This window comes from Falco rusticolus, chromosome 2 (assembly GCF_015220075.1).
Source record: "Falco rusticolus isolate bFalRus1 chromosome 2, bFalRus1.pri, whole genome shotgun sequence".
Taxonomy (NCBI): Eukaryota; Metazoa; Chordata; class Aves; order Falconiformes; family Falconidae; genus Falco; species Falco rusticolus.
The window spans coordinates 63030610-63058475 of NC_051188.1; the positions used below are offsets into that span (position 1 = coordinate 63030610).

The 27866-nt window shown below is 43.2% G+C and overlaps 2 protein-coding genes across 4 annotated transcripts in view; one reads left to right on the forward strand and one right to left on the reverse strand.

The window, feature by feature from the left end:
* COL4A1 (collagen type IV alpha 1 chain) overlaps nucleotides 1-24907 on the reverse strand; it is a 124821-nt gene extending 99914 nt beyond the window's left edge. Inside the window, exon 1 of the mRNA XM_037375717.1 lies at nucleotides 24737-24907. Coding sequence (XP_037231614.1) covers nucleotides 24737-24799 — 63 coding nt within the window. The 5' untranslated portion in view covers nucleotides 24800-24907. The remainder of the gene's footprint in view (nucleotides 1-24736) is intronic.
* Nucleotides 24908-25003: 96 nt separating this feature from the next.
* COL4A2 (collagen type IV alpha 2 chain) overlaps nucleotides 25004-27866 on the forward strand; it is a 149559-nt gene continuing 146696 nt past the window's right edge. Inside the window, exons 1-3 of one of the 3 annotated variants that reach the window (XM_037375714.1) lie at nucleotides 25004-25074; nucleotides 25427-25530; nucleotides 25668-25728. In XM_037375714.1, coding sequence (XP_037231611.1) covers nucleotides 25487-25530; nucleotides 25668-25728 — 105 coding nt within the window. In that variant the 5' untranslated portion in view covers nucleotides 25004-25074; nucleotides 25427-25486. The other 2 variants (XM_037375715.1, XM_037375713.1) reach the window with 2 other exon arrangements.

A 27866-nucleotide genomic window follows, 5' to 3' on the forward strand; every position in this document is an offset into this window, starting at 1 on the left:
ACAATCACAGACTACTATATTTTAAAAGCCTCTAGAAATAAGAAGTGGTTCTTGGGGAGGAGAGGAGGGGGTGTGAGGCTTGGCCAGCAAAGCAACTGATGGAGGACAGGGGAGCTGGTGAGGAGGAGGAGGAGGGTTAGCTCTCGAGTGGGAGGGTTTGGGGGCAGGAAGGTTTGAGGGACAACTCTGTGTTGCAGAGATGTGTAGAAAGTGTGTTTCTGGGTGCACAAAGGCAGGAAAGATCATGGAACTTGGAGCAGAAGGGCTAAAAGCAGGGTTATGGGACCACCGCCACGAGAATCACCTTTTCCTCCCTCCTCCATGTCCCAGCTGTCACCTTCCTCTCCACTGCAGCGACAGGGTCTTCTCTCAGAGGACAAGGGGACACAACAGAGGCTTACTTCTATCCCCTACCACGCTTGTTTGATGTCAGAAATATGGCAGCTCCTCTGAAGAGGATCAGGTTTACTCTGGGAAGACAGGGGCCCCATGCCTCCCACTTGCTTAAAGCTAAAGCAGTACAGGGGAGGGAGAGCACAGCACTCAGCAGCAAGGGCATCCCAAGTGAGCTCCATCATGATGGCTGTCAGCCACCTAGGCAGGCCTGTTTCCTCTTTAATCTCCGTTTCAAGTGTTTTAGGACAAAACTTTTCACATGTGAAGCTCTCTGCTGTCAAATCCATTAGCCTTAAACTTCAGGGACAATCATGGACCTCTTGATTTTGATGCTTCTGCCTCATTGAATATACTCAGACGCACAGAACTTCATATATTGGACCCTACATTAAGTTCAGTAACTAATATACTACCTTATTAACTGAAGAAATAAAAATCAGGGCAATGAAGTATCCTGCATCTACAGGCTTAGGTAAGCTTTCATTTGCTGAAGCAATTTTTTGCTTCATAAATCAAGTTGTATATTTAACCAGTGTAGGTTAATATGTATCAGAGAGCACAGCAGAGGCAGGGGGTGAGCATTTTGGCCAACTTTGTAATCAGCTCCTGAGCTTCAGCTATTCAATCTCCTGCCTTTCAATGCACACTGAGGCTCATCCTGCTGTCCTCAAGCTGGCAGAAAGTTACAGTACAATAAAAGAGCTAAGGCAACAAGGCAGAAATGCAAGCTCATTTCTGTTATGTCATGTGAAGTTTTGTTCAGTACAGACATGAATTAAATTGGCAGATTAATTTAATAGAGCAGAACACGCATGAAATGCACAATGGCTTGCATTTGATTTCTGTGCAAGACAGAGCCACCCCTCTATTAACTTCAAATGATCTCCTTTTATGGACTCCAAGCTTTTTGTATTTTTCACAACTGTAACTGGATGACGGGTTAAATACTCGGAAGAGCACAAGAATGTATTTTTTTCTGCAGCCAACAGAGAGGGAAATTGCTGAACTCATTGCTTCTATAAAACAGGAAACTGTATTTTGGGTGCATCTGAATCATGCTGTTTCCCACCATCACCCGTATACAGCCATAGTTTGGTCCCCCTGTCCCCCCACCATGGAAGGAACAGGAAGCTCTGCCGATGTTTTTGCTTCCATTTTTCTACCTGATTATTCTAACACAGGTATACTTTGATAAAATTAAAGAACCTTCCCCGAATTCATATGCCTATAGTTCAAAACAGGTTGATGAGAATTTTATTTTACAGATATACTCCCCTGTCTATTTTTCCATAAGCAAAACCAGACTGAAAATCTGCGCAAAGTATTTCCACAGCTTTTCAAAATCAAAGTATCACTGACCATCAGACGAAAATGGGTTTGTTCAAGCCCACAGGACAAACACCTCTTTCTGTATCCTTGCCAGCAAAGAGTGGAACCAGTGCCTGGTCCAATTTGCTTAGCATAAACAGTAGGCACACGGGATGCTCCCTCCATCTATCACTTTCACTGCTGAGAAGGATACTGGGAAAGGAAATGCCTCTTCCCCCCTTGTTTCTACCTTTGATAAAATCAAAGGCAAGGAGAGAGCTGAGAATCCATTCTCTTCACAAAACCAGAGCTCAGCACTGGGAGCAAGTGGTATAGAAAGCTCATTAAAGATCCGGAGTGTACCTACAAAACAAATACTCAGAGGAAAGCGGCAAAGCCCGGAGCCTACACAAAGGCATCTTCTTTCCTCCCTTCATCTGCTGGAGCCATCTCTCGCCTACAAAAGCAACTCTGCAGGCACTGTTGGGGCCTGTAAGTTTTAACTTTCTCTGCAATTCTTTCATCTAAATACTAAGAGGAGCTAAAGCTACAGAGGTGAGGAGGCCCAGTGAAACAAAGAAATCATTTGCACTTAATGCACACCATTCAGAGCTCAGGCCTCTCAAACAGTTTTAGCAGCAGCTGCTCTTCAAAGGACCTTACTTCTGTGAAATCCCTTTCAAGCCCAAAGCCAAATTAGGCTTGTACAAGATTCAGATTTTGACCAAGTCTGTAAAAAAATTTAACTGAGCATTGATCCATTTATATATATACTGAAATATATGAATATATGAAATACTGAATACTGATATACTGAAACTCATTTATAACTTTCCTGAAAAAGCAAATGCATGACAGTTTAGTACCAAGGTGCCATACTCTGCCCTTGGGATATACTCTACCTCATGCTATACCACTTGGGATTCAAGGTAAAGTTTATGGGAAAGTGATTAATACTTTCTCTGTATAACATTTTTTCTTGACGTTTCCTGCAAACTATGTGGGCTCAGCAGAGGGGAGCTGATAGAGGAGAAGGAGTTTGGCAAGTTTTGTCGTCCTTGTTGGTACCTCTAAACCAAGTGCCTGAAAATGGAAGCTGGTGTTTCAACGCTACTTTGACCTACTTTTATGTACAGTAAATAACTGGGAAACAACATTTGCATTTCCTCTTTGTGGCACCCATTGTTCAAGTCAAGCTATTCAGGCCTGGCCGCAGCCCCCACCAGGATAGGGGACCTCCAGTACTGCTCATCTGCGTCCAGCCCTCCCAGGGCAGACAGGACTGCACAGGGCAGTGCTCATAGCTGCACAGTCAAACCTTGGTCACCCCACAGTGGCATACACCATTGCTGGAAAGCCGGACAAACCAGCTGGCAGAGTCCACAGTCTGCTCCATCTGATCAGTTCTGAACTTCAGAAAAGTTAGTTCACAGCCAGGAAACAATTTCTACAGATTACAGAGCATCAAAATAAATCTCTCCATCTTCTGCTTTTTTTTTTTTTTTTTTTTTGCCTTCTCTAACATATAAGATCCATCTACATCATATGTACTTTATTTAAAAGACTAAAGCCATGCACATACAGTCCCTTGAGGAACAGGTCAAACAACTAACATGTTGCAAACAACATAATAGGAAGACGTAGTTTAAGGTATATGTACTGAAGAAGTCATAATCTAGGCATCTATTTCCTATTTGCTACAATCAAAACTGTTCTACTGTGAAAACTAAACATATCTGCTAACAAAGACATGTACTGACTCACATGGCAGGCACCCATAACTTTGGAAGAAATAAAGGATGGTCCTCAGCACACACGTACATGGACAGGCATCTATCTCTATTGCTATGAATTTATGAATGGAAAACTGGAAGCAAAGGAGCTAAAGGCAGGGCTAGTAACAAAGATGTACATTAGCAGTTGGAGTCTAAGAATGTAAACTTTTTTAGGGAGGGAACCAGATTGGCATTATATTGGCATTACTTCATTTTAGTACTGTTACTTAATCTGTATATCTAATTCTCCACATAAAGCTTGACTTTGTGCTAAATAAGAAATGCCTTTACACTCCACCAGCAGGCTCTGTCCATTCTACAAAAAAACGAACATCCATTTATTTCATCTAAAGGTCAAAAGTGAAATGCCTTTGGGAGATCCCATGCAACCTTAAAATAAAAGTCACATTCCTAAACTCCGAACTATCTAGAATGCAACACAATGTCATTATTATTCCTTTGAAAATGTAAAACAATTACTCACTTATATTAAAAGCAAAACTCTTTAAAAGAGAAGGTCGTAAAAACCAATGAAATACCAACAGTGAGAATTTAAAACCCTGCTGTTCAAAAAGAACAACTTTTTTCCTTGTAGTTTTATGCATTATGAAAGTCATGACACCCATAAACATTTAAAAGACGTGATGTAGTTCTAATATTTGCTCACTTTGAATTAAAAGAAAATGGTTCTTATTCAAACACCAGCAGTAGCCAAAGCAGCCACCCCCATCATTCCCCAAACTTTTCAGGAATTCTTACTAAACTGCATGTTTATGTCATCATACCTACCTGCAATTATTCATCAATATTTACTGATCCCATTTAGCAAAATCAGAACACATAATTCCAATGGAGCATAAACTTTTGACTATAAGGTTTCTTCTGGTTTCCTTCTTCATTTCTTAGTCTTAGCAGAGCCCTAAGTCCAATGTTCAAGATCTAAACTAAAGCACACTGAAACCACGGGGAGCTTTCTAGTCCTTATAAGCTTTGAAATTATTGCATGTACAAGCTATAAAACACCTGCTATAATATCACACTCAACCCTCCTAATTTTCCCCTTCTACTGTATTTCCGCTCAGCCTATTACTAGACTGAAAACTACATATTTCTTTTTGTCCGAAGGGCTATATAAAATTACATCACACTGCTTATTCAGCTTCACAGTGTCAAATTACTTGATTCAGGAAAGGCATTTAATGATCTTTTGGGACAACTAAGGCTTTTTTTTTTTAATCACTACTTTAAACAGATAATTAGAAACATCTCACAATATACTCTGTGTTTAATACATCTATAATGCACGCCAGCTTTATAATTAGTTTTGAGGTGCTCACTGCCATCAGTAAACAGCTGGGACTACCTGCTACCAACAGCATGTAGAAGGCACTGCATGTAGAGAAGGACATGCCATGTCACAGAGCTAATGCTGATCTTCAGAAAGTTACTCTCTAAGGAGAAACATGCTTAGGAGTACTTCAAGTTTTACACATTTAACAGTAAAATATGATTTTCTACTACCACAGATAATTCAAAACAGGTTGCAAAACCCTGCATCTGTCTACTCTACATAAAGCCCAAAATAACTGCGTTGTAGTTTTACCATTGCTTCAGCTGAATTCATAGATTTTATCATTCTCCAGTTGTTTCAACAAAGCTTTTAGCTAGTTTTAAAAACTTCATATCTGTGAGATGAAAAGCAGGTTTGCAAGGAAGTCCTGCAGCATCTGACCTTTTTATTTTCTCACAGCAATAGTGGAGTGGACAGCAATAAATGCAACATGGAAACTCACAAAAGCAAAAACCCACTGACCAATTTCCAGGGAAAAAGAAAGGCAATTGTTCAATCAACTATTCCATGTTTTCAGACACGCAAGTTATATCTGGCAATGGCTCTCCAGAAGAAAAGGAAAACCAAAAGAGGAGCACAGACTAAACATAGATGTTGTAATCAACCAGATTAAGCAGCTTGTAAACGGGGAACTGCCTGCTCATCAGCAGTTAAAAGGCAAAATATTCAGGTACATACAATGCTAACACCAAAACCTGTGGTTTGCCACATACACTTTTCTTCCTTACTACAGGAAAAGTCATAGCCCTGTCAACATATGTAAGGCTTCCTGTGAAGAGGGAAGGGTAAGACTAAAATGATAGCCAAACACACTGGGACTGGACTATCAGGGCAAAGGAGTGAGGAGAAAAAGGATAACAGATCAGATGAATAGATAACGTAAAAGGAAAATAACTGATACAGTCAGGGCTGTGAAAATGAGAAGAAAAAAGCAAAGAGTGCAGTCTCGTTTACTGCAGCACATTAATAGTAGCTGTTGTGGTTTTCTAACAGTGGCTACTGTATTATTACAATAATCCAGACAATAGTCTGGATGAGACGTGAAAAATTAACTTCCATTTCACCACTGTTTTTGAGAAAGGATTTTAAATACCACACCTTCCTCATGCCCTGAGCAAGTTGATGGGATAACTGAAAGCAGCAGGGAACTGGTACCTCTCATCACAATCTCTGTGGTAGAGCTATCACAACCTTCCTTTCTTGAAAGTGTCAAATCGAAAAATGATTGCATTTATCTTTTTTTGTTCAATTCACTTTGTTGTTTCAATTATTTTTGAGGGGGTTTGATTTACAACCTTCTCCTTCCATGCTAAGGCAAGTTAGGAAATGCAAACTAAAGGCACTCTGGGAGCTCCGTACAAGCCCTCCCCTGAGCAGAAGGGTCCCTTCTTCACAAGCAACTCTCTTGCTTTCCTTGCATAGGTTGAACACACCGACTTACTATTGCTCTGAGGCAACGAAGTCCTCCACACCAGCCCGGTCTGGCCAAGCTCGTACCACTCTAACTGCCTTGCACTTTTGCTGCCTAGCAAGCCACAGCAAGGAACTGTTTAGTGGAAAATGCTTTCCCTTTCTGAAAACAGGCATGAGCCATTAGAAAGCATAGCCATCCCCAGCCAGTGCCAGACCACGCAGGTCCATTCAAAGAGAATATGAAATCTCAGCATTAGGGTTTGCTATCATAAGTCAGGCTGCCTGCATAATCGCTGTTTTGTTGCTGCAGTTACTGCAAGATGCATGGAGAGCCGAGACAGATAATTGCAAAGACATTTCCTGGTTAAGGCGATTGAGCAGTGCCCTGGGGAAAGGGATCCAGTCCCTGCCTCTACCATGAAATCCCTTGAAGATGCTGCACAAATACTTTTCACTGGTAGGCACTAATTGCATGCTCCCCATTTTCCATGTCTTTGGTGTTAGATCCTTTCTCAGACCAAAGATCTCAAGGACTTGGCTTCAGCTGAAGTTACTGTGTTAAAAGTAAACCATGAAATGCTACTGAATGTTAATTAGGAGGTACATTTGACATCACCTTCTCTATGCTTCCTCTCCCAGGAAGTCAGCAAATAGCTATGAAAACTTTAGGAAAGGTTCAAGCACCATCCAGGCTCATGCAGACAGAATGGGGTGAAATAGCCGAGTGTATCAATACACTGCCTCCTTCCATCTGGCGGGTATGCGCCTGAAAATCAGTGCGTAGTTTTTTGAAGCATTCAGGTATTCTTGTGATAAAAGCCACAGGAAGCTTATAAGAAGCCAAAGGCAATTCTGCCTTCAAAGCATGACTTGATTATTAGATACTAAATCAGAAGCAAGTCCAAGAAGTGAAGAGTAAGGCAAAAAAACCCTGCAACCTCCCTCACTCAGTGAGCACAGTCTGTTCTGCGTATTGAATGGGATAGTATCCTGTGAAATCCATTAAGCAATTAAAGGTTAGTATAATGCAAAAGGGGGCCATATTTAGGTTGCACAGAGCTTGACTATGAAAACAGAATATTCTTTAAGCCTTTTCTCTGTGCAAAGATATGTTAGTATTATGTCAGCATATGGCCAGCAGCAAGAGGGAAGTGCATTTGGCTATACATCATGCAAACACATTTAAAGGCCACCGCTGTTCCAAATGCAAACAGAGGAGAGGGAGCCAAGGCTGCAGTCTGGGGAAGCCAGCTAATAGCTAGCTGCAACCAGAAGGTCAGCCCCACTCATCCTCCACCCCTCCTCTAGGTCAGTCCAGCTCTGATGTGAAACCACACCTTGAAGTTGTGGTTAACACAGTATCTGCTGCACAGCCCAAAATCCCTGCTTCTGTTAACATTTGTGGTCTGGCCCTGCTCCCGCTCCCTCTCCTGTGCTAACGCGGACCGTCACGCAGCCAGCTGTATCAGCAGCCAATGCTGGGAACCAGCGGGGCCGAAATGGGCTCTGGCTTACAGCAAAACAAAACCTGATGCTAACATACATGAGGAAAATAAGTGGAAATGTCTCCCTTGGCAGCCCTGTGGGATGCAGCCACTTTAGCATCAGCCAGTAAGTCAGTCCAGCCTGCTTCCCTGTCCTCTCCAACGCTGTTAAATTAATCACAAAGCATTTACAATGGAGACCAAGTATCTTGACTCCCAATATCTTGCCAGTGGGGTTAGCCTATTCTCCTAATCCTACTACGACAGCTGAATGAAGGTTTGCTCAGAAGGCTGCCTCTTCTTACTTCTCTTTTAGGAAAAGCAGCAGATTTATTTCCCCACCAATGGGTTCTTCAATACCTGCTTCACTGCTAGTTGATATTACTGGGGCAAGGAGCTGACAGCAGCTGGGAGCTCTCTTATTCTGAACTCAACAAAGAAAATAGTCTACAAGCAAAACACAGTGCTTACAAAAGTAAAATCACATCCACCCCTCACTTTATAGCCATGTGTAAATTTCAGTGTTTCTTCTGAAAGTCATACACATTGCACTTTCAAGGGGAAAAGAGAGTAAAGCAAACTGATTGGATGCTTGCTTTGCATTTCCATCTCCATTTCTGTGTTTCAGCACCCGAATACAGAAAAATTTACTTTAATAATGATGCAGTGGAGTGATTTAGTCTTTGTAAGTGTATTTAAGATAGGTAAAGTATTTAGGTGCCCACCAAAAACCACAAACAGTGAGGAGAATGAAGAACAGCAGCTGTCTGCTGTACTACCTAAAATAGATTGACATAGCTTTTCTAAACAAAAAACATGTAGGGGTGCCTAAATTTGGGGGGATGAGGTGTAGTTTCATGCCATTTATTCTGCAACTCTGCATTTATCTCACCCATACTCCAGCTGGTGGAGCATACATCAAGTATCCCTGAGACAAAGTACTACAGTATACAGATGTGCCTATTTTGGAAGCAGTTGGATCACTTTTCCCTACGAGGTCAGGGGTTTGGGACCAAAAGAATAGCTCTACTGTTTGCTATCCAGCTGAGAACAGCTTGGACTCCCTATCTTGTTCAAAGATGTAAAATTAATCATGAAGAATTAAATCACTCCCCCTCTATTTTCAATTAGCAGTGGAGGAAGAGGAAAGCAGGTACCATACTGTCATACTATTACACTGAACTTTTTATAGTTATTTATAACAATCCAAATCTTATCATTTATTGGCAAGCCTTTCCTTTATTCATTTACTTCATTTCCCTTTCTTTCATTGGAAAGGAATTTCACGTTAAAGAAACTGAAAAAATTTTTAAAAGTTAAAATTTCCATTTCCAAAAGTCTTTTTTAAATAACTGAAATAAATGTAATATGGACATCTTTGCTGGTTTTGCCTCAGAAAAATTGGCAGGTATCATAAAATATGTGGGTTTAAAGCTATTCTGTCCAATTACTTTTATTTTCCTCCTCTACACTGGATATCAAAATTCAAATCTATTATCTTTACTCATCCAAATAATACTGTGAATACTTGCCTTTTCTTGTAAAAAAAAAAAAAGAAATATTTCTGTTTTATGGTCCTAAGCAGAAACAATTTCGAATATATGCTTTTAAATATATTATCATTAAAGTTAGAAACAATTTTGTTCTCAAAGAGTGTCACAAAGAAGTAGCCAAAATTAAAAGCTTCAGATGGAAATCCCTAGTTAATCTGGTGCCCTATCCTGAACCCTCTGACAAAATTCCCCTTGATGATCCATCTTTTTTCCCATTCTGATATTTAGCCTCTTCGAATGTTTGTCTCTGTGGTTACTGTAGAAACACCTAAAAATGAGAACAGCAAGGGCCAATACAGGAAAAAGCTAGACAACCCAGAGTTACATGTTAAGTGATGGGTGCGAGTGCATTGCCAAGTTTTGGGACATGCACACTCCTTTTATTCCTGAAGCTGGTGATACTGGGAAATTAATCGATCAAATGCATTTTTATTATACACTGTCAGGCTTTGTATAATCCCTATCACAGAATATCATACAACTGACTTATATCCTACTTTGAAGATGAGGAAGTTTAGTTATCCTTACTTAACTTTTGGGAGAGGGAGACACAGGGAAGCTAAAAATACTGCCTAGGGCTGCCAAAACAGGGACTGGCTGCTCCCTCGTGTGCAGACAGCCACATTCACCTGCAGCTGGACTGGATACTGCCTGCAACATCTCCTGAAGTCCACTATATCAGCCACAAGCTGAACTTATTCTAGGACAGGAAGCAGATAAGCGGTTGATCAGCTTTATGGAGCTAGAAATCCATGCTATTTGCTCCAACAGGGTATCTAAGCAGCCAGCTGGAGCTGCTCAGGGAGAAGAGTTCCTTCTTGAACACCAAATGAAAAAAGAGAAAAGGAAGGAACAGTACCAAGAACACTACTTGTACTCAAGGACACGCTCCTTAGAAATATGCCAGATCCACCACTTCAGGCTGCAGTACCTGAACCTGTTTGCAATTCTGCTTGTAGCTGAGGGAACATGTGGGTGCACAATGGGAGGGCAACCACTGGAAATGCAATGATCGTATTGTATACTTCTGACAAAAAATTACAGCCCTCAAGGGGCTTGTGGCATGGCAGTGTATGACCAGAGGCAACATTAGAGATTTATTTCTGAAACAGACACTCTACCACCGGACAGGATGCAATGTCTACTGTTTCACACCTAAAAGGTTTGATGAACATGCCACAGAACAAACCAAACTGGAAAAAAACTTAGACTACACAGTGAGAGAATTCATAATTTGACCTGAAAAAGAGAGAAGAAACCCCCACACTATTTTTACCACACAGCTATGCCAACTTTATTGGAGGAAAAGAAATTCATTGGAACCTATTATTCTTCCTTGATTATCCATCTAGATCCATGGTCCTGACTTAGATGTGAGGAGTTTTAAAGGCTTTGGGAGAGAGGTCAGGGACACATACATTTTTCCTGAACAAAAATAAAAGGGAATGAGGGAAGGGGGGGAAAAATGTATCTGCAACAGATAATTGCTTAAAAAAATGAGGTTTTATCTACATTATGCATAATGCAACTCTTAGTCTTAAAAGGAGTAAGCAGTGCTAGATATACTTGCATGAAATGAATTATAAAATACTTCTGAATATTACATGTAATATTGGGGGGTGTTATTAACAGATACTTCTGTGAGTAGGCACTAATGGTATATGTCTAGAATAAAAAAAAAAAAGTGTTGAAAGAGATATAGTGTCAGTATCATTAACTTGTAAAGAAAAATGAAGATTTCAGAAACAAGTACATGCACAGGTACTTTATAATAAAGAATAAAAGAGATGGTTCTGGTGAAAAAAATTCCATAGTTACGAAACATAATATGCTAATGTATAGACATAGAAATGTTTTTTGACCAGGTCTGAAAATAGTACAGACTGCAGTGCACAGGAATTGTGTTTGGCTGATACTGCAGGTTCCAAAATGAAGTTGTTTATTCAAGCTATTTATAATTCAAGAAAGAATTCTGATAAATAAAAGTACAGTGGTAGCATTTTTATCATTACCCTAGCAATTATTTTTCTGCGTATTCTGAGACAAAAATACATAATGTACATTTCTTTTGAATTTTTCTGCAAAATTTTCTTTTCCAGTATTTCTTGATAAGGCCTGGAAAAAGAAACAAAAACCCAAGAAACAAGTAATCTTTTATTCCTAAACAATTTCTGCTGCTTCTTCCCCAAAACACGTGTGTTCCTGAATTTCACTGGCATTCTAGATGCTGTGATCCATACCAACTGTCAGTAGTCCTTAAAAAAGAGACAATACACCAGCTGAGCACAGTCACAAAACTTTACGGGTTTCAGTCATCTTATCCCTCTTCCCTGAAAACACCTCTGGACTAAAACGCTACCAGAAGATCCCACCCAGTAGTTCATCTCCTTTGCACTGTTAAAAGAGTTACAACATGTAGAAAAGCAGGTACCAAGAAATACACCCAGAGGCTTTGAAGATAGTTTGAAGTGTTCACTTAACAGTGGGAAATCTTAAACCAAACTCTATAGAAAAAGTTGCCTTGTCTTCTACTGACAACATTTTGGAAGATGTCTCTTTGTTAATGTCTTTATTATTAAAAAAAAAAAAAAAAATCTGTTTGATGACTCAGCCTAGAGCCTCAGGAGATATTTTTCCCATATTAATTTACATTAATCCCTACACCCAGGTAGTTTCTCACCTGTCAACACATCCAAAAGCTTTTCGTGGCTTCTTGATACTACACAATATTTTCACATGTTCTGTTATATTTTAATTGACGAACCTTTATGAAGCTAGCGGCCCATCAACACTAAGTCCCAACGTTGAAACAAACATATATGGAAAAAAATAAAGTCATTACAGACATGACATCAGACTTCAGTCTAGGGAATAGGGTAACGCTGGTTGAAAGGGAGGAAAACAGGGACAGGACACCTGACCAGCTTCTCTTTTTCTCTCTGTAAATCTGTGAATATCAAATAACCTTCAGGCAACCAAGCTGACAAAACTCATTTTTACTGTGCTGACCAAGACCACTAGCCTACTTCTCTGCACATAATTCTTCAGTGACAGAAGTAATTTCTCATGTCATAAATCACTGAAACACCGTAAGACCAAGAAAAGACACATAGATCTTTCTGACATTTTCTGGCCTTTTTACAGCTTGCTCCTTCCCCTTTCTTATCGCTTGTAGGTTGAGAAGGGGATGCAAGAGGCATTGCTCTTGCTCCCTACACCGTCAGCTGGAGAGTTCGGCTGTGAAGGTGACTCCACGCAAGGACGGAGCAGCACTACCACTTCAGGCTGCAGATCAAACCTCTCCAGTCCCAGGGGAACAGACCAAGGATGCAGGATCCCTGCCTGTCATCTCGGGCTCACAGGAAGCAGATGCGACCGCCAAGGGTCCAACTTGGGATGTGCAGCCCGCCAGCTGATCAGCACTCCTCTGCCTCACCTGTAGGATGAAGGGCAGCAGGTGCTGCTGCTTGTCCCACAGGAGCCCATTCCTGCTACTGGCCAGCCCAAGCCTCAGCCGTGCTCCTGCTTCAAATGCAGCTGCTGGCAACCAGCAAAGGACAAACGGTGCTGATTTCGCCTGCGAGGTTTTATGTTAGGAGGTAATAGCCAGGGAAGAAAAAGCTGGTATGCCTTTTTTATATGCCACAGTAAAGCAGGTGTAAGGAGGAGGCTGAAATGCCATCTTTCCCACAGGGAGCACAGCACACATGGGAAGGCATGTCGGGAGGGCAACCAAGTTGTGGCCACTGGTCTTACCCAGCCAATATACTTAGAAATTATTCCTCTGCCCAGCTGATACCTCAGAATTTCACTACAACACGCCAAGTGCCTTGGCTCTTTTACAGTCCCATCCCTCTTCCACCCCTCTAAATAAGGCAGGGAAACAGCCAGTCTAAAGAAGTGTAAGATCAGACTTCTCCACGACAGACACAGTTATACACTTAATGGGTCACTAAATAATTCCTGCAGCCAGTCAGATACTGAAGCATCAGCACAAAAAACTCAGTCAAATGACTAATTCCTATGAATTATCCCACCTGATACTGGGCTATCAGATTAATAATTGGTACCAAAGGAAACACACAGATCACTGCCCACCACCAGTGACAACTATGAGATTGGTCAGTTATGATGGTACATCACAATTCTGCCTTTAGCATGGTGTGATTCAGATTTTAAAAATGCTTTCCTGGCAGCTTCCACCTAATACTATAAATCTAAGCACAGGAATTCTGTACTTTACACTTTCTAACACAGCAAACAACAGTGACAAGAAACAGATCACTTTACATGCAATATTATAAATTCAGTTTTAACTAGTGATGTTGTACCCAAGCTTTCCATTTTACCTAACATTCCAGAAATTCATTAGTTGTCTTCAGGTACAGAACAATTCATGTTAAGAGGCTCACGTTTTAAGTACACCACGACATTCAATTCTTTTCAGCAACACTTCACATCCAGTAATATGTGCAAGTTCACAGAGAACTCATTCTCCATCTTCATGACTGATTTGTTATGATTTATATATCTTTGGCTTTAGAACTATGAAATAATTTTCTCGACAGCTGAATGACATTTATCAGACACGCAGGGGTGTTATCAAAAACAATACAAGACATGACATAATCACATATGCACCTCCCCGTATCAATCAATTTCGTACACTTCTCTTGGCAAATAAAGATACACACTGTGCCATGTGCAAACCAGTCCCGTGTAATTGCCCATTACCAATGATGGCATGCATCTGAGCAAGCACAGAGAGGGAAATGTAGAACTTTTCATGTTTTGTTCATGATATGTTCAGACTTTATGACAATGAATGGGGATTTACAAAATTTAAGATTGCTTACGAGCCTTACAGTACAGGATAACAGCGCAGCTAAAATAAATCTGAGCTCAACAGAATACAGACACTCAGTACATGGTCTGTTTTGGCACTGGCACTAAGTTCTGTGTGCTGTTCTCTTTTATAAAATTAAATAGAATCATTTTAGCTTAACAACCAGGAAACTTTTTATTAAAAGTGGACCAAAATCATAATACATTGGCTTTCATTTCAAGCCCCACATGGACCTTGTAGATGCCATTTCAGGCCTTAACAAAGGTTCAGTTAGTCTTGATAATATCCTACACGTGTTTTGTGCAGTTGTACTTCTTGAGGGCCTAGTAGCATCCAGGACTAGTGTATCTACAGGACCTCACAGACTTTTCTCTCACTCTCACATTGCCAAGTCCATTCCAGCACCAGGAGCTCATGTGGTATCGGTAAGAAAGTGTTTCTGAATGCAAGGAAAGTATTTAGAACAAACACCTTTTAGTAGGCGTGTATGTTACCTTTGCAAAGACTGTGGTGACACAGATGGGTACCAGGCAATCACTTGCCAGGCTTGCTCCTTTGAGGATTTTATTTGAGGACATAAAGAAGAAAATATGATTCTTATAATGACGGCACACAGAAGAATCCTTACAAAACAGTCCTCATTTCTGACCTATGCAAGTTTTCTGGCTTTGCCCTGTCACCATCATCTTCTTTGGTTTCCTTGATGCTTTAGGAAAAATTCCTTCCACAAACTTAGCATCTTCAGCTACCCTAAAAATGAGTTAAATGGAGGCTGAAATAATCAGCAGTTTTGAGGAAATGACTCTGCACCTGACAGGACAGAGGGCACTGAGCTAGAATCACTGTGAGGTTGGCAGTTGCCTGCCTGTACGTCTCAGAGGCTAACATTCAAAGCTTTTCTATGCTCATGACACATCCAGTCCACTCAAGATCACAAACTCTGACCCAACCAAGAACACCATTCCTGGAAAACACATCAAAAATCAGCATCTAGTTTGACTGACTAGTGTGAATCAGAGCACATTTTCAAAGGCATGTCCCTAGCAAGATGCATTTGTTTTTCTGCATGATTTGAACTATTATTTTGGCATTTTCAAGGGCATGAGCTGAGACACTATTTAACCCAAGGGCTTTAAGCATTGGTACAATATTTGTTGTATCACTGAGGTCCATAATGGGAAGTAAGTTTTAAAATAGTAATAGAAAGTCACAGACAGTAGGATTACATTGCGTAAGAATTAACAGCACCAGAACCCATGTCTGAGTCTTCCCCCAGCTGGGATTTACCAGTAAGGATCAGAGGAACAACATCTTCGAGGCTTGGTCTGCCAGCTGGGGGGTCCTTGCCACTGGTGGCAGGGGCCAGGAGCCAGAGTCAGCTCACACAGTTGTTTTTCAGCTAAGCAAAACTGTAACTGCAGGGCTCTAGCACTTAGCCCTTTCACTCTTTCCTGATTTTTTTCTTTTTGTAATACCAATTTTTTACAATCTCTTCTAATCCCTGGCTTCCGGGATGCTTCTTGCCCTGGCTTCTACTCCAGCCCCTTGGGATGAGTCATGCAGCCTTGACTCTTCAGAATCACTGTACCATTTAAAAAAGAAAAAAAAAAAACACCACAGACTTCCTAGGATAATTTTCAGCTTTTTACTTTCTTCTCATTTTCACTTATACCTCTTGCTATTCCCTACCTGTCTCAAAATACTCCATGTTGACTTCAAAAATGCAGCTGTTTGTAACAAAGATACAGCCCCATTCAATAGACTTCAGCTAAAAAAAATAATCATTGTTTCAGTAAAAAAACCTCACAATTTTCTAAAACAAAGCCATAATATTACAAACATTTACATCATTTTAGCATTCCTTGCCTGTTCTTGCAAAATGTTAAAAACACACATGTATTTACAGCTAAAATACCTTCTGAGTTTTGGGCCTGAATACTGTTTGCACATGCATCTTGGGTTTATGGCAGCTAGAATTTATCCTTTTTTATTCTGCTAGCAGATAACTGACTTACCATTGCCATAAAAGGGACAGAGCTTCAAGCACAATGTGAAAATTCCTGGAATGTTTGTGTCTACCCTCACTTAGCTGATTTTTCCCTTAATATGTGCACCATGAATACAAACCATTAATGTACTAATTCTTCTTCAAATTTTTGTTCTAATTCTTTACAGCCCTGTAAGTCCACACCAGTGTAATTTTTCAGCCTTATTTGGGTTTCATTACAAACTTAGGATTTGTTTTGATGCATTTAGATTATCAAATACTTCAACAGAAGTCTTCAGTAGACTAGAAAACAAGTTTTTTTCCAGTAGACAAACAACTGCACTAATAAAACGAAAAGACTTACAATATCCAGTCAGCACATAGCTATCCAGTGAAAATGGGCTAATTTGTTTTATCCCTTAGCTACAACTGAACATTTGTCATGACAAAAAAAAAAATAAAATACAGCCTTTCTCATTCTGGTATTTGCATACTAAACTAAGGATCCTACAAATCATCTATTAAAATAGTACCAGCTAATAAAACAATATATTTCCCCCTAAGTTAGTAATTATATGCATGAAAGATTACATACTTCACTGCAAATTTCCAACATGAATATCTGTAGAAACAATCCTTACCTAAGAATGGCATCAACTACATAAACTTTCATCCACCAAACCATTTAGAAATGCTCTACCAGAATCCTGCCCCAAGTGCTAAGACAGCATCCTCACATACAGAAGACACAGGAGAGGGCACCTAGTAGGAAGGCTGACTGCCCTGGTGAAACCACAGATCTCTCATGTAGCTGGAGACATTACAAATACCACAGAAGCCAATACAAACATGGGCAGAGAAAAGGCTGGACACTGGATTTTAAAGGTGGTAGAAGAGATGTGATGTAGTAGCCTCAAGCCATTTTCTCCTAGCAAATGCTAGGCAACACCACAAGCCTTTTGGCACATTTTAGAAAAGTTCAACATCTATAAATGATTTGCAGCTTTCATCTTAATTCAGAGACAAAGCACGGAGTCTGCAAACTCAAGCTCTTCAGCACACCTCTTCTGCTCCCACTTTAATAGCTGGACAGGGTTCTCCAGTGGGGGGACAAACTTCACCTAAAAACATACTTCTTCTTCCCAGTTGCAGCATTTGAAATGTTCTTTAAGGTATACATCGTTATCGACAGACAAGATAATGGATAATATGTCCCATGCTTAATCTGTAAAAAGCTATATCTCTTCTGAATGCAAAAGACCTAACTCATTTGGTTTTCAATTAAAATATTCTAGTACTTCCTAGTAATTCTTGTTTATTAGGGTTATTCTTACATTTATTTCATAACTTTGATAATTTCTTCCATCAGTTCCCTCTCAGACATCTTGAAAATCTTAATCTCAAAACGCTCTCTCTGTCACCGCTACTAGGGGATGAAAACCACAAAAAGATGAAAGAAAATTAATTACTTTGCAATTTGTTTACTCCACACACTTGACAGCACTCTGTGTTTTGGCCTTCACATTGTTCTGTTGAAGATGCACACCCTCCCTCAGACCCTGCAAGAGGCTGTTTGCCAGCAGCAGTAAAGCTGAAGGCAGCAGGAGCACACACAGAGAGAAAAGGCAGAGGAAAGGAGGGGAACAGAGGATGTTCAGTAGTCCTCCTCTTGGATCCACCCAAAGAAACCCTCCAGCCTACATAAAATTCCATAAAGGCAGCTGAATAACTTTGCTAAAAACACAGTTTTTACTTTCTCTGTATTTTCTTACAATTCACACTTTCTGTGAATTAAGTTGGCACATCGTTGAAAATCTTATGCTATTTATTTCAGAACATGTGTGAGGACAGCATCCTTTTGACGTGAAGGTAACATGAAAAAAGAAAAGGGGGAGGGGGAACCCCATCTTTTTCCAGCTCTTCTCTGGCTTCCCTCATTTCAACTCTTCCATGTCTTTTTTATTAAGTTACTGTAAGGCAGTCCAGGGCAGGCAAAAAAAAAAAAAAAAAAAAAAAAAGAGGTTATTTTGTGGGCTGTGAGGCAACGCTGACTCATCTCCACCCAAGCAGGTTCCAAGGCTGCAGCACCTGCTGCTCGCTCCTGTGCCACAGCACCTTGCACCAGAACTGCACTGATGTCACTGAAAGACCCCAGCACTAGTATAAACGCAGGACTAGACTTCTCATTGGAACCCATATGTAAAAGTTTTCAGACCCTTGACGATTTGGCAAATCAGAGGTGCGAAGGGGTATTTCCTACCAAAACCACACATCCACCTAAGCTAAGAAGGGCTAATACAACCTTAAAGCATACTATGCTTTTTGCCCACATTGGAAATGTGATGGAAGCAGGCACAATGTAAGAGGTTTCCTAAAAAATAAATACGTATTTGAGATACTGGATTGATCAAAGTGGTAGTAAGTGAACCCAGAGCTGAACAGGGTATAGCAGAAGTACAAGCGACTGGAAGCTAAAGTGCTTATAAACATATACTACTGTGCTTTTTTTTTCTTTTTCTCTTCATTTTAGAAAGTTTATCCAAGTTCCCCCTTCTGTAAGAGAATATGTCAGAGATAAAGGAAGATTAAACAGTCCGGTTTTTGCTTTTCGAAACATTTACTGAAACCTGTTACTTACATACATGTATTTTTCTCAATACTAAATACAAACTTAAAAGACAAAATGGACACAATTTTTTTCTGATTAAATCTTTGATCATCCTCTGTCTGTTTATACATGCCAGTGAGCAACAACAGACAATGGCTTTTTGCACTATCTACTCATACACTTTGTGAAGAATACATCTGCCTTTTTCCTTTAATGCAAGTCACGCAGATCAGAATAGCATGACAGTAATTGCCATATTGACAATGTTTTAACTTGTTCTGTATTTTACTTCCACATTGTCCAAGATACTGCTATATAAAGACTCTTGGTGGGCTAATGCCACATACTTTTCTGATGTATTAGATCGCTAAGAATAATTCCAGCCAGTCACAGCCCAGAGAAGTCAAAATTTTATCTTCCCACGATCATCATTAAATTGCAGCAGTACTTCACGCCTTCAATTACTCATTAAAGGCACAGGTTGCTACTCCAGTCGCGTCACAGCCCATGCCCAGACTGTTCCCTTTGACCAAATTTTGCAGGGTTAAGGGCCTTTGTGATGGGAAAGTCAACAGAAATTCTGGGAAGGGAGTACTATGTATCTTTTAAACACTGATGAAGTAAATCAACTTATTCTCATGTTGAGGTTGTTGAATCTTCCTTTGTTTAGTCTAGTTCTATAAAAAGAACAATATTCATAAGCCTATCCCTAGAGATGGTTTCTGACATTTTCAAAACTATTGTCTTAGCTGCCTGCAGCAGCTATCCCACATTTCTCTACTTGATCAAGGCAACCAACAGTATATACATCCAGCATAACCTCAGGCATTATATAACCTAATTAAAGCCCAGAACTATATATGCCAAGCAGACGAGTTATGATGAAACACTGCAGTAGTTCTGCAGGCATTTGGTACACACAGACGCTCAGAAGCCAAAACTATGCTACTTGGGATGACGGTCCAGGAATGCACTTGTGTGTGCTGACACTCAACAGCTGGCTCCAGGAATGAGGTTCACAGAGATGAGTCAGGACTGACTGCTTGGGGAGGCTCAGGGACTGCACTCTCCTACACAGCTGGCAGCCAACAGGTACATGTTCCCAAAACAGCTTACCCCTCTCTCCTGACTCTGGCGCCCTGTGCCATGATGCTGTAGAAGAGGTGGCCAGAGGGAGAGGGGAAGCAGGCAGGAAAGACAGCAGAGACAAAGACTTTCCCTCACGGAGCAAGGAGTCACCAGACCTGCCCCCTCATCCCCAGCAGTGCCCATGCACTTTACTCTGTATATATTTTGGCCAAACGACTTCCCACTGTAGAGGAATGAAGCTGGGCTAATTAGCATTGATAATATACAGCTCTGGGCTGGCTTCAGGGGTATCAGGTTGGCCAATATAGATAAGGTGCAGGTGTGGCTGGTTCTGTTAAGGGGTTGAGAGCCAATGAAGAGAGAGCAGCCAAGGAAGAAGCAAGAGAAGAGAGAATGGGCCCTGGATGAGGTGAGGAGAAGGTAGCAGAGAGACTGGCATGAAGAGTGTGCTGGTATGAAATGGTAAAAGACCTTGTTGCAGCTTGATAGTCTGGAGAGTGCTGCGACACCCCACTGCTGCATGTTCAGCAAGCGTTCCTTGTCATGGGCTTGAAGGCCACCCGCCTGCCCGAGCTCTCACGGCCCTCTGTGGTGCACCCTCAGCCGCCCCAGGTCTCATACCCCTTCCTGCCAAGCCACCTCAATCCAACAGGAGGAAAGGGGAGTGTTATACTTCTGTACTTCTCTGTTGTGCTTCAGACCCTCCCACACCCCACCATAGCCTGACAGGAGGAACCAAACCCGTTTCCCTTTTCCCTCTGAAGCCTTCTAGCCCAAGAAATACTTAACTTACTGGAAGTCATTTGGGTCTCCTTCTGGCCATATTTTCTGAACTGAAGTGACCATATCTCCATCCTGAATTAAAACCTGTCAGGGTTTGTTAGAAGTGCTCTTGGTATTGACAAGTCCTTGAGGACATTAAGGATTTCAGGATCAAAGATGTCAAATGGTCTTAGGGGATAGGTCTCTCAGCACGGAGGGACAGCGGCAGCCCTAGATGCAAATGGCTGTAGAAGGCAGGTGCCCAACCCAGCCTTATTCCACCAGTAAAAGCACACCCAAGTGAAGTGCTGCCAGTCATTCGCTCAGTCATATGACTTCTCTTCAGCCACATGCCAAAAGCCCAAGTCGTTTTTTTAATCTGCTCTTGGTTTATGCATCCTGTACATTTCACCTCAATAAACCCCATTTCTAATGAAAAAGAAACAGAAAACTTGTTCAGATTAGGTGGAGGCAATATGTTCTTTTTGCTTTTGGCCTAGAATTGCATGTGTCAGGCTGCAGCCCCAAATAAGATTTAAAAATAGGAAGGGTGACACGAGGAAGGCGTGAGGGCAATACAGCAGAGCTGCCTCTGCCTGGCCATGGATGAGGCACCACTCCCTGTACCGAGCTTACCCGGGGACAGGAACCTCCCAGCCTCCCACCAGCGCGTCCCCAGCTACCATCAGACATTCAGCTCAAATAGCACTGGTGGAATCATCATTGCCCTCATGGAAAAAATTATGCCTGCTTTTATCACTGTTTTGGCCTGCCTTCCCCTAGTAGCTGGATAGAGCTTGCTCTCAGCTCTGGCCCAGCTCCCATTTCGCCAACACTAGGAGTGGAAAGGGAGGTGGGTTGGGAACTCTGAGAGATGGCTAAGCCCACCACCAAGCAGTGGCACACAGGGCTTCATCTCCATTACCCCCGTGTTATATGGCAGGCAGACCACTTGTGCGACTTGCCCCAGGACTCAAGCACAGCTGGAAGATCTTGTTCCGCTACAGAAAGCGCAGGGACCAGCACTGCAGTAGCATTGATGAGGTACCAAAACATGAAACCGGGATTTCCATGGCATTGTCAACTCTCAACCAAGCAGTACTAATGTTAGGAAACAGACTTTCTTCAAAGGAAATGGCAGCCTAAAGAGTGTCAGAAATGAGATCCCCTGCAGAGATCCATCAAAACAAGCTTCTCCTGTAACCGTCTCATGGGAGCAGTCTCTCAGCCTGACCTGGAAATATCTTAATCTACTGCCCTGTCTTCTACTCTGCTCTCCTTATAATTTGAAAATGAATCTCCTAAGAACACAGAACAGTACAAAACCCCGGATCAGCTATAATTAATATTTTAATTATAATTGTTCAATGTAAAAAACACTGTGCTTCCAGTGCCACATCTGGATGCATTTTATAGTGCCGCATTTCAAGTAGTGGGAGCTGCAACGGAGCAGCTCCCTTGTCTGTACTGAGGCATGTGATCCTGACAGCAGCTGGCTCAAGGCTGGCTTTGCTAGGTCAAATGCCCCTGTGAGAGCAGTCCTTCCAAACCTCCTTGTATGTATTTAATCATGGATACATCAGTGTTAAAAACAAGTTTTCACTCTGCCAGCCCTGTTAGACTGCAGAATCATCAACAACCTAGCACAAGCCGCTTCTGCTATGTTTGCATTCCCAGGCACCCTCTCACATCTCAATTAGTTACCTCTGCGCATCCACGCTGCACTTACGAAGAAATATTCTTTGCTGTGAGGGTAACTGAGCACTGGCACAGGTTGCCCAGAAGGGTTGAGGAGTCTCCATCCTTGGAGATACTAAAAACCCAGCTGGACACAGCCTCGAGCAGTGCTCTGGCCCTGGTCTGAGCAGGGAGTTGGACTAGATGATCTCCAAGGTGCCCTCCAGCCTCAGCGATTCTGTGACAAAGGGCAATTAAGAACACAAGACCGTGGCTGCACAAATACATTTTTTAAAAATATCTTGCTAATCTCAGCTATTTTGGGGAAGGAAGGAGCCAGCATCATTTTTTTGCAGGAGAAAAGTTGTTGCTCCATTCAACCTATTGCAAACAGCATTGCACACAAGCTTGCCTACCACGCAGTGCTCAGCTAACACAACTACTCTCTAAATGTAAACAGTGGGAACGCGTTCATCTGAGGACATTGTGAGCACCAGGCCAGCTCTGCCAGCTCTCCAAAAGTGAGAGATCCTGCCCCAGGTATACAGTGGATCACACCACGCAGCCACAATCACTCGGAGGGTTCAGCCCAGCTCAGGGACCTACAAACAGAAGCCCCTCGACCACCTGGTATACTGCAGGTCAACAGCAGTTTCCATTGCCTTTTGGGTAGTTGCTAGTGGCAGGCAACAGTGTGGAGCTGGGGGCAATGCCAACAGAATTTAACTGATTGAAAGGCCACCCATGTTCGGCTGAAAGTTTATCTAAGGCAACAAAACTGCAATGCAGCTCAATTTCCACAGCCTACTTGTGTTTCCCGGTGATGCTGATGAGGAACTGTAAATCTGCAGACAGCATAGCATAGAAAGAACAGCTAATTATGAGGATAACTTCATAATACCATTAACGGTTCCAGATTGCATTTTAAGGAATCTTGATTTTAACAAAACAATTTATCCAGCATATACAGAACACTTCTAAAACAAAGCCTCTTCAGAGTTGCTACAGAAGACCTGAAATTGTACAACTGATATTAAAGTTTGTATCTTCTTTTAATGAGCACTTATTCCCTACATAGTCTTCTGGTTTTGATTGACAGTCATGGTTTACCCAATGACTTCACTCTACAGTGCAAGACGGAAACATGTATCCCAGACAGGTACTTAAGTCTCTAGGAATACCAAATCCAGAACTCAAACGTGAATCACTTAAAAAGATTTTAATTAATTAAAATTAATTATATCCTGAAAGGAATACAGTTCAATCAGCTTAATGCCAAGTGATGGGCAAATTACTTAAAAGGTGCACCATCAAGTGATTTACTGCAATCACAGTAAGCCTGATATCATCAGCCTAGGAGCAACAGATAAGACATCAGACATTCAGTGCATTTCTTACTTCAGCTGATTCAAGGCATACATACCATCCCCATGGTCACACAGGGATATCATAATTTACTATATAACTTAATTTCATCTGAAACCACAGGAAAAAAGTTTAAAATAACCCCTTCCCATACTTCCTTTACTGATGAAAATGCTAACCCAGGATCTTACATTTCTAACAGGAAGCATGACAAAAACCCATCTGCCCATGCCTACACATGAGTTTTCTGCATCCCTTAATTTCACTACTACAGTATCAACCTAGTCCAATGCAAAAGATCAAGGAGACAGGAGAAGATGACCTGTTTCACATTACTATGTCAACTGCCCTTTACTTAGAGGTACAGAAGGAACAGCGCAAATATTTCAGGAGTGCCAGGAAAGAGAGTCCTTTAACTTAAGGACAGTGGATAGCTAATATCTCAGTGATAAAATTAGCTCCCTTAGCAAAACTTTCAGACTACTTGCATGCTTTCGATTTTAAATGTCTGTAGCTCAATCTGGCTCCATCGGGAAAGGTGCCAAAACTCAACTTTAACCATTAACATCGGGATCTTTCCTGGTCTCCAGCCTAATGCCCATCGCGGGGGTCAAAGGCAACGAGCACGGCGCTTTGAATGCAAGCAACCAACCACTTTTTTTTTTTTCTTCCCCCCCCTTCCCCTCTACAAAAAGCTTTTTTTTTTTTTCTTCTTTTTCACCGTGGAAACACAGCTGGCTACTTTTACGTCCCGGTGGGTGCGCGCTTCATATCCCCTCCCCAGCCCGCGGCGCCCCGGGCCGAGCGAGAGCGCGGCGGACCCGTCCCGCGCCCCCGCCCGGACCCCGCCGCCAGCCCGCGGGGAGGCCGGGGCCGCTGCGCGCCCGCGGAGGGCCGGCGAGCGGGCGCAGCCCCGCGGCAGCGGCGAGCAACCGGGCATCCCCGCCGAGCCCACCTGGCTGCCCCACCTTCCGAGAGCGGGGCGCCCCGCACTTCGCGCGGGGGCAGGCGGCAGGGCTGGGGGCTCACCGCGCCGTCCCCCCAACGCGGGCGGCCCGGCCCGGCCCCGCGCCTCCCCGTGAGGGGTGCCGCAGCCCGGGGCAGTCACCCCCGCGTACTCACCGCGGCAGACACGGCGCTGAGCTCGGCGCTCAGCAGCAGCCCGAAGCCCAGCCAGAGCCGCATGCTGCCGCGCACCGCACAGCGCCGTCGGTCCCTGGGCGGCGGGGCGCCGTCGGCTCAGCGTGGGGCTCCGCGGGGCCGGCCCCACATGCGCGGCTCTCCCCTCCGTGGCGGCCGCGGCGCCTGCAATGCCTCGGGGGCGAGGGACTCGCCGCGCCGTAACCGATGGGCGTCGGCAGCCCCCTCTCCTCCCCCCAGGCGGGGACCCTGGGAGGGCGCAACTTCGCCCGCTCCCGCTCCCCGCTGGCCGCAGTTCCTCCTCCTCCTCCGCGCCGCGGGTGGGTGGCGGGCCGGCGGCGGGGGGGCGGGCGGAGGGGGGAGGCGCGCCGCTTACCTCGCCCCACACCGCCGCGGCCGCCCGGGAGGGCACGGCAGCGCGGCGCGCAGCGGAGCGGCGCGGGGCCGGGCGGCGGAAGGGGCCGGGGCGGGGGCCGGGGGCGCTGGCTCTGCCCAGCCCGTCGGGGTGCGCGCCCCCGCGGGTGACGGAGCGCCGGGGGGCGCCGCGACAACCCCCTCTCCTCCGGCAGCGGCCCGGCCGCTCCCTGTCCTGGCAGCGGCGCGGGGGCGCCCAGCCCGGAGACCTCCGCCGGGGGCACCGGCATTACATGCGGGCTCTCCTCTGCCTTATAGGCGCGGCCGTCCGGCGGGAGGAAGCCCTGAGCCGAACCCCCGGGCAGGGAAGGAGCGAACATGGACATCTCGCAGCTTCCCAGTGCACGTATTTTCATTTGTCAGTAAGTAATTCCGCTCGGCAAGCTTTTGGAAACAACTTTTTTAAAGTCGTATTGTCACCTTCAGCTGCAGAGTTTTGTCACGTGCTTGTTTAGTCCTAGCTTAAAGCAGTGTCGTGCTTATTCCCCTTCCCCTGCAGGGATCTGGGGCTTCTGCTGATCCTGATGGAAGTCGTGCTGTCGGCCGTCAAAGTTGATGCTGTAAGTACGATGCCTTATGACTTTTACTGGGGAGGGAGAGGAGGAAAAAGCAGTTTCCTTGGTACCGGAAAGTGAGGAACTGCATTTTCCTTTGCCAGATGGCTTATCTATCATTCCATTAAAAGAAACAACCAACAAATCATCTCTACAAGCTTTACAGATTACTGCTTTCAACAAAATGATGTTTAGCAGAGATGTGTAAGGCTTCACTGTCAAGTTGTTTGAAGTATTCCACTGTTACTGTTGCTCAGATTGGGTAATTTGTTAAAGCAATAGCAACACAAGCCCCCCAAAAATGCACCAAAAAATGCAGTGCTGTAGATACCAGAGAGTACTTTGGATAAGTTAACCTGCAGATGAAATATCTCCTGTAAAGTACAGACCTCATCTGAGGACTGAGAAGTTGAAGCTATGGCTTAGTTTTACAAATCAGAGGCATGTTTATAAATAAATGGTTGTTTAAATTACATTGTTAAATCCAACAATAGATCAGTTAGGCGCTACATAGGTGGTTAGGACTATCTGCTTGAGGTGTTGATGTAAACAGTTATTAAGCTCTTGGATTATTGTCACAAGGATGTGAAAGAGATGAGAAGTAACATATACAGGAGTACAACATTTGCCTGTTAAGAAGTTTGGTGAATTTAATGGGAAACTTGTAATTAATGTGCCTAGGCTTTGAATCAGGCCTGAATACAGCAGGCTGAAGGGCTGCTAAGACTTGGCTTGTGGCTGCATTTGTCAGCCACCAAGTGTGGTTAAGACTCTGCGGTCATGTTCAAGTGATTACATTTTTTCAAAAGCTGTTGAACTTACATTTTAATCCTACTGTCTGCAGCTTTCACCCCTTCTTTATGACTTTGCCCTCCTTGTAGGTACCTGATGTGGTTACAGTTTTGTGGTGAGATAACATAATATGTTAAGGAATGGGAAACACTAGGGATTTTGCAGCAGGTGTTGTGACACGTGATAATTCTGCACTCAAGTGCAGTTGGCACGTAGAACTTCTATCAGTCTGTGTGGCTGGCTGGTCTCTCCACATCATGGCTGAGCAAGAGGTGGCAGGCTGGAGACCCACTGCCCCATGGGAAGGGACACGAGTGAGGACCTTGACTGTCACGTGCTACTTTTCTTTGCCATATCTTCATAGAAACATTATTCTGCCAGGCAGCAGTAAGTGGATGATAATATTGCCACACGCTATTGAAACCAGAGCCGGCTGGTGATAATGCAAGTGTTTTAGGCCCAGTGATGAAATCACTGGGATCAGTTGACATAAAAAGGCAGCATTTGTGTATGACTCTTCTTTTCAGGAAGTTGTGCTGTAGCATGCGTAGCGTGATACCTGAGTTTCAGCTAAACCGTGGGATAATTCATTCTCCTTCATGTTCTTGCTTGTAGACTGCATGCTGCCATGTTAGTATACAGGTCTACCAAAGAGGTGTTCGAGCTGCCTCAGTTAGTGGATACGGTCTGGTCATAGCTGCTTGAATCTCCACATGCTCGTTTTCCCAGAGTATCTTGGAAGAGTAAATTGGCCTGCCTGGAGGTCTAACTTCCCTGATTTAAAGTTCCTAAGGTGGCAGCTACACAGGAGATGAAACATGCCAGTGAATGCGAGTGAGGAAGTTTGGTCATGTTTCCATCAAAAACTAGAGCTGCTTTGCCACCGAAATATCTATCCCATTTTCCACCCGTGTGCCACTCCCTTCCCTTGGTCAGCACAGGACTTTCTGTAGTTGTGTCGTGAACTGAATTGGAAAATTACTTGTTTAAACTAATCAGTAGCCCAAAAGGGAAGAGGGGTGAGGGCTAACTTCAGCCTAGATCATATCACCACTTGTATTCATAAAAACTTGGGCTGGCACAGGACTGGGAGCAGGCAGCTGGGGGTGGAAGGAGGGGGGTGTCTTGCTCCTTGCGGTGACAGCTCTGGTTGAGTGGATTTGCAAAGTGACAAAGTAGGCATGTGTGGGAAGAAGCAGCAGCACCTGAGTAATTGCAGGTGGGTGGCTGGCAGTAGTGTTCTTTATATTGTAATCCTGTTTGTCACATTGATTCTTCTACTGTTGGTTACACAAATTAATGTGCTAATGTTATGAAGTGTTTTATTAGCTTGGATTAAAAAAAAATGCTAT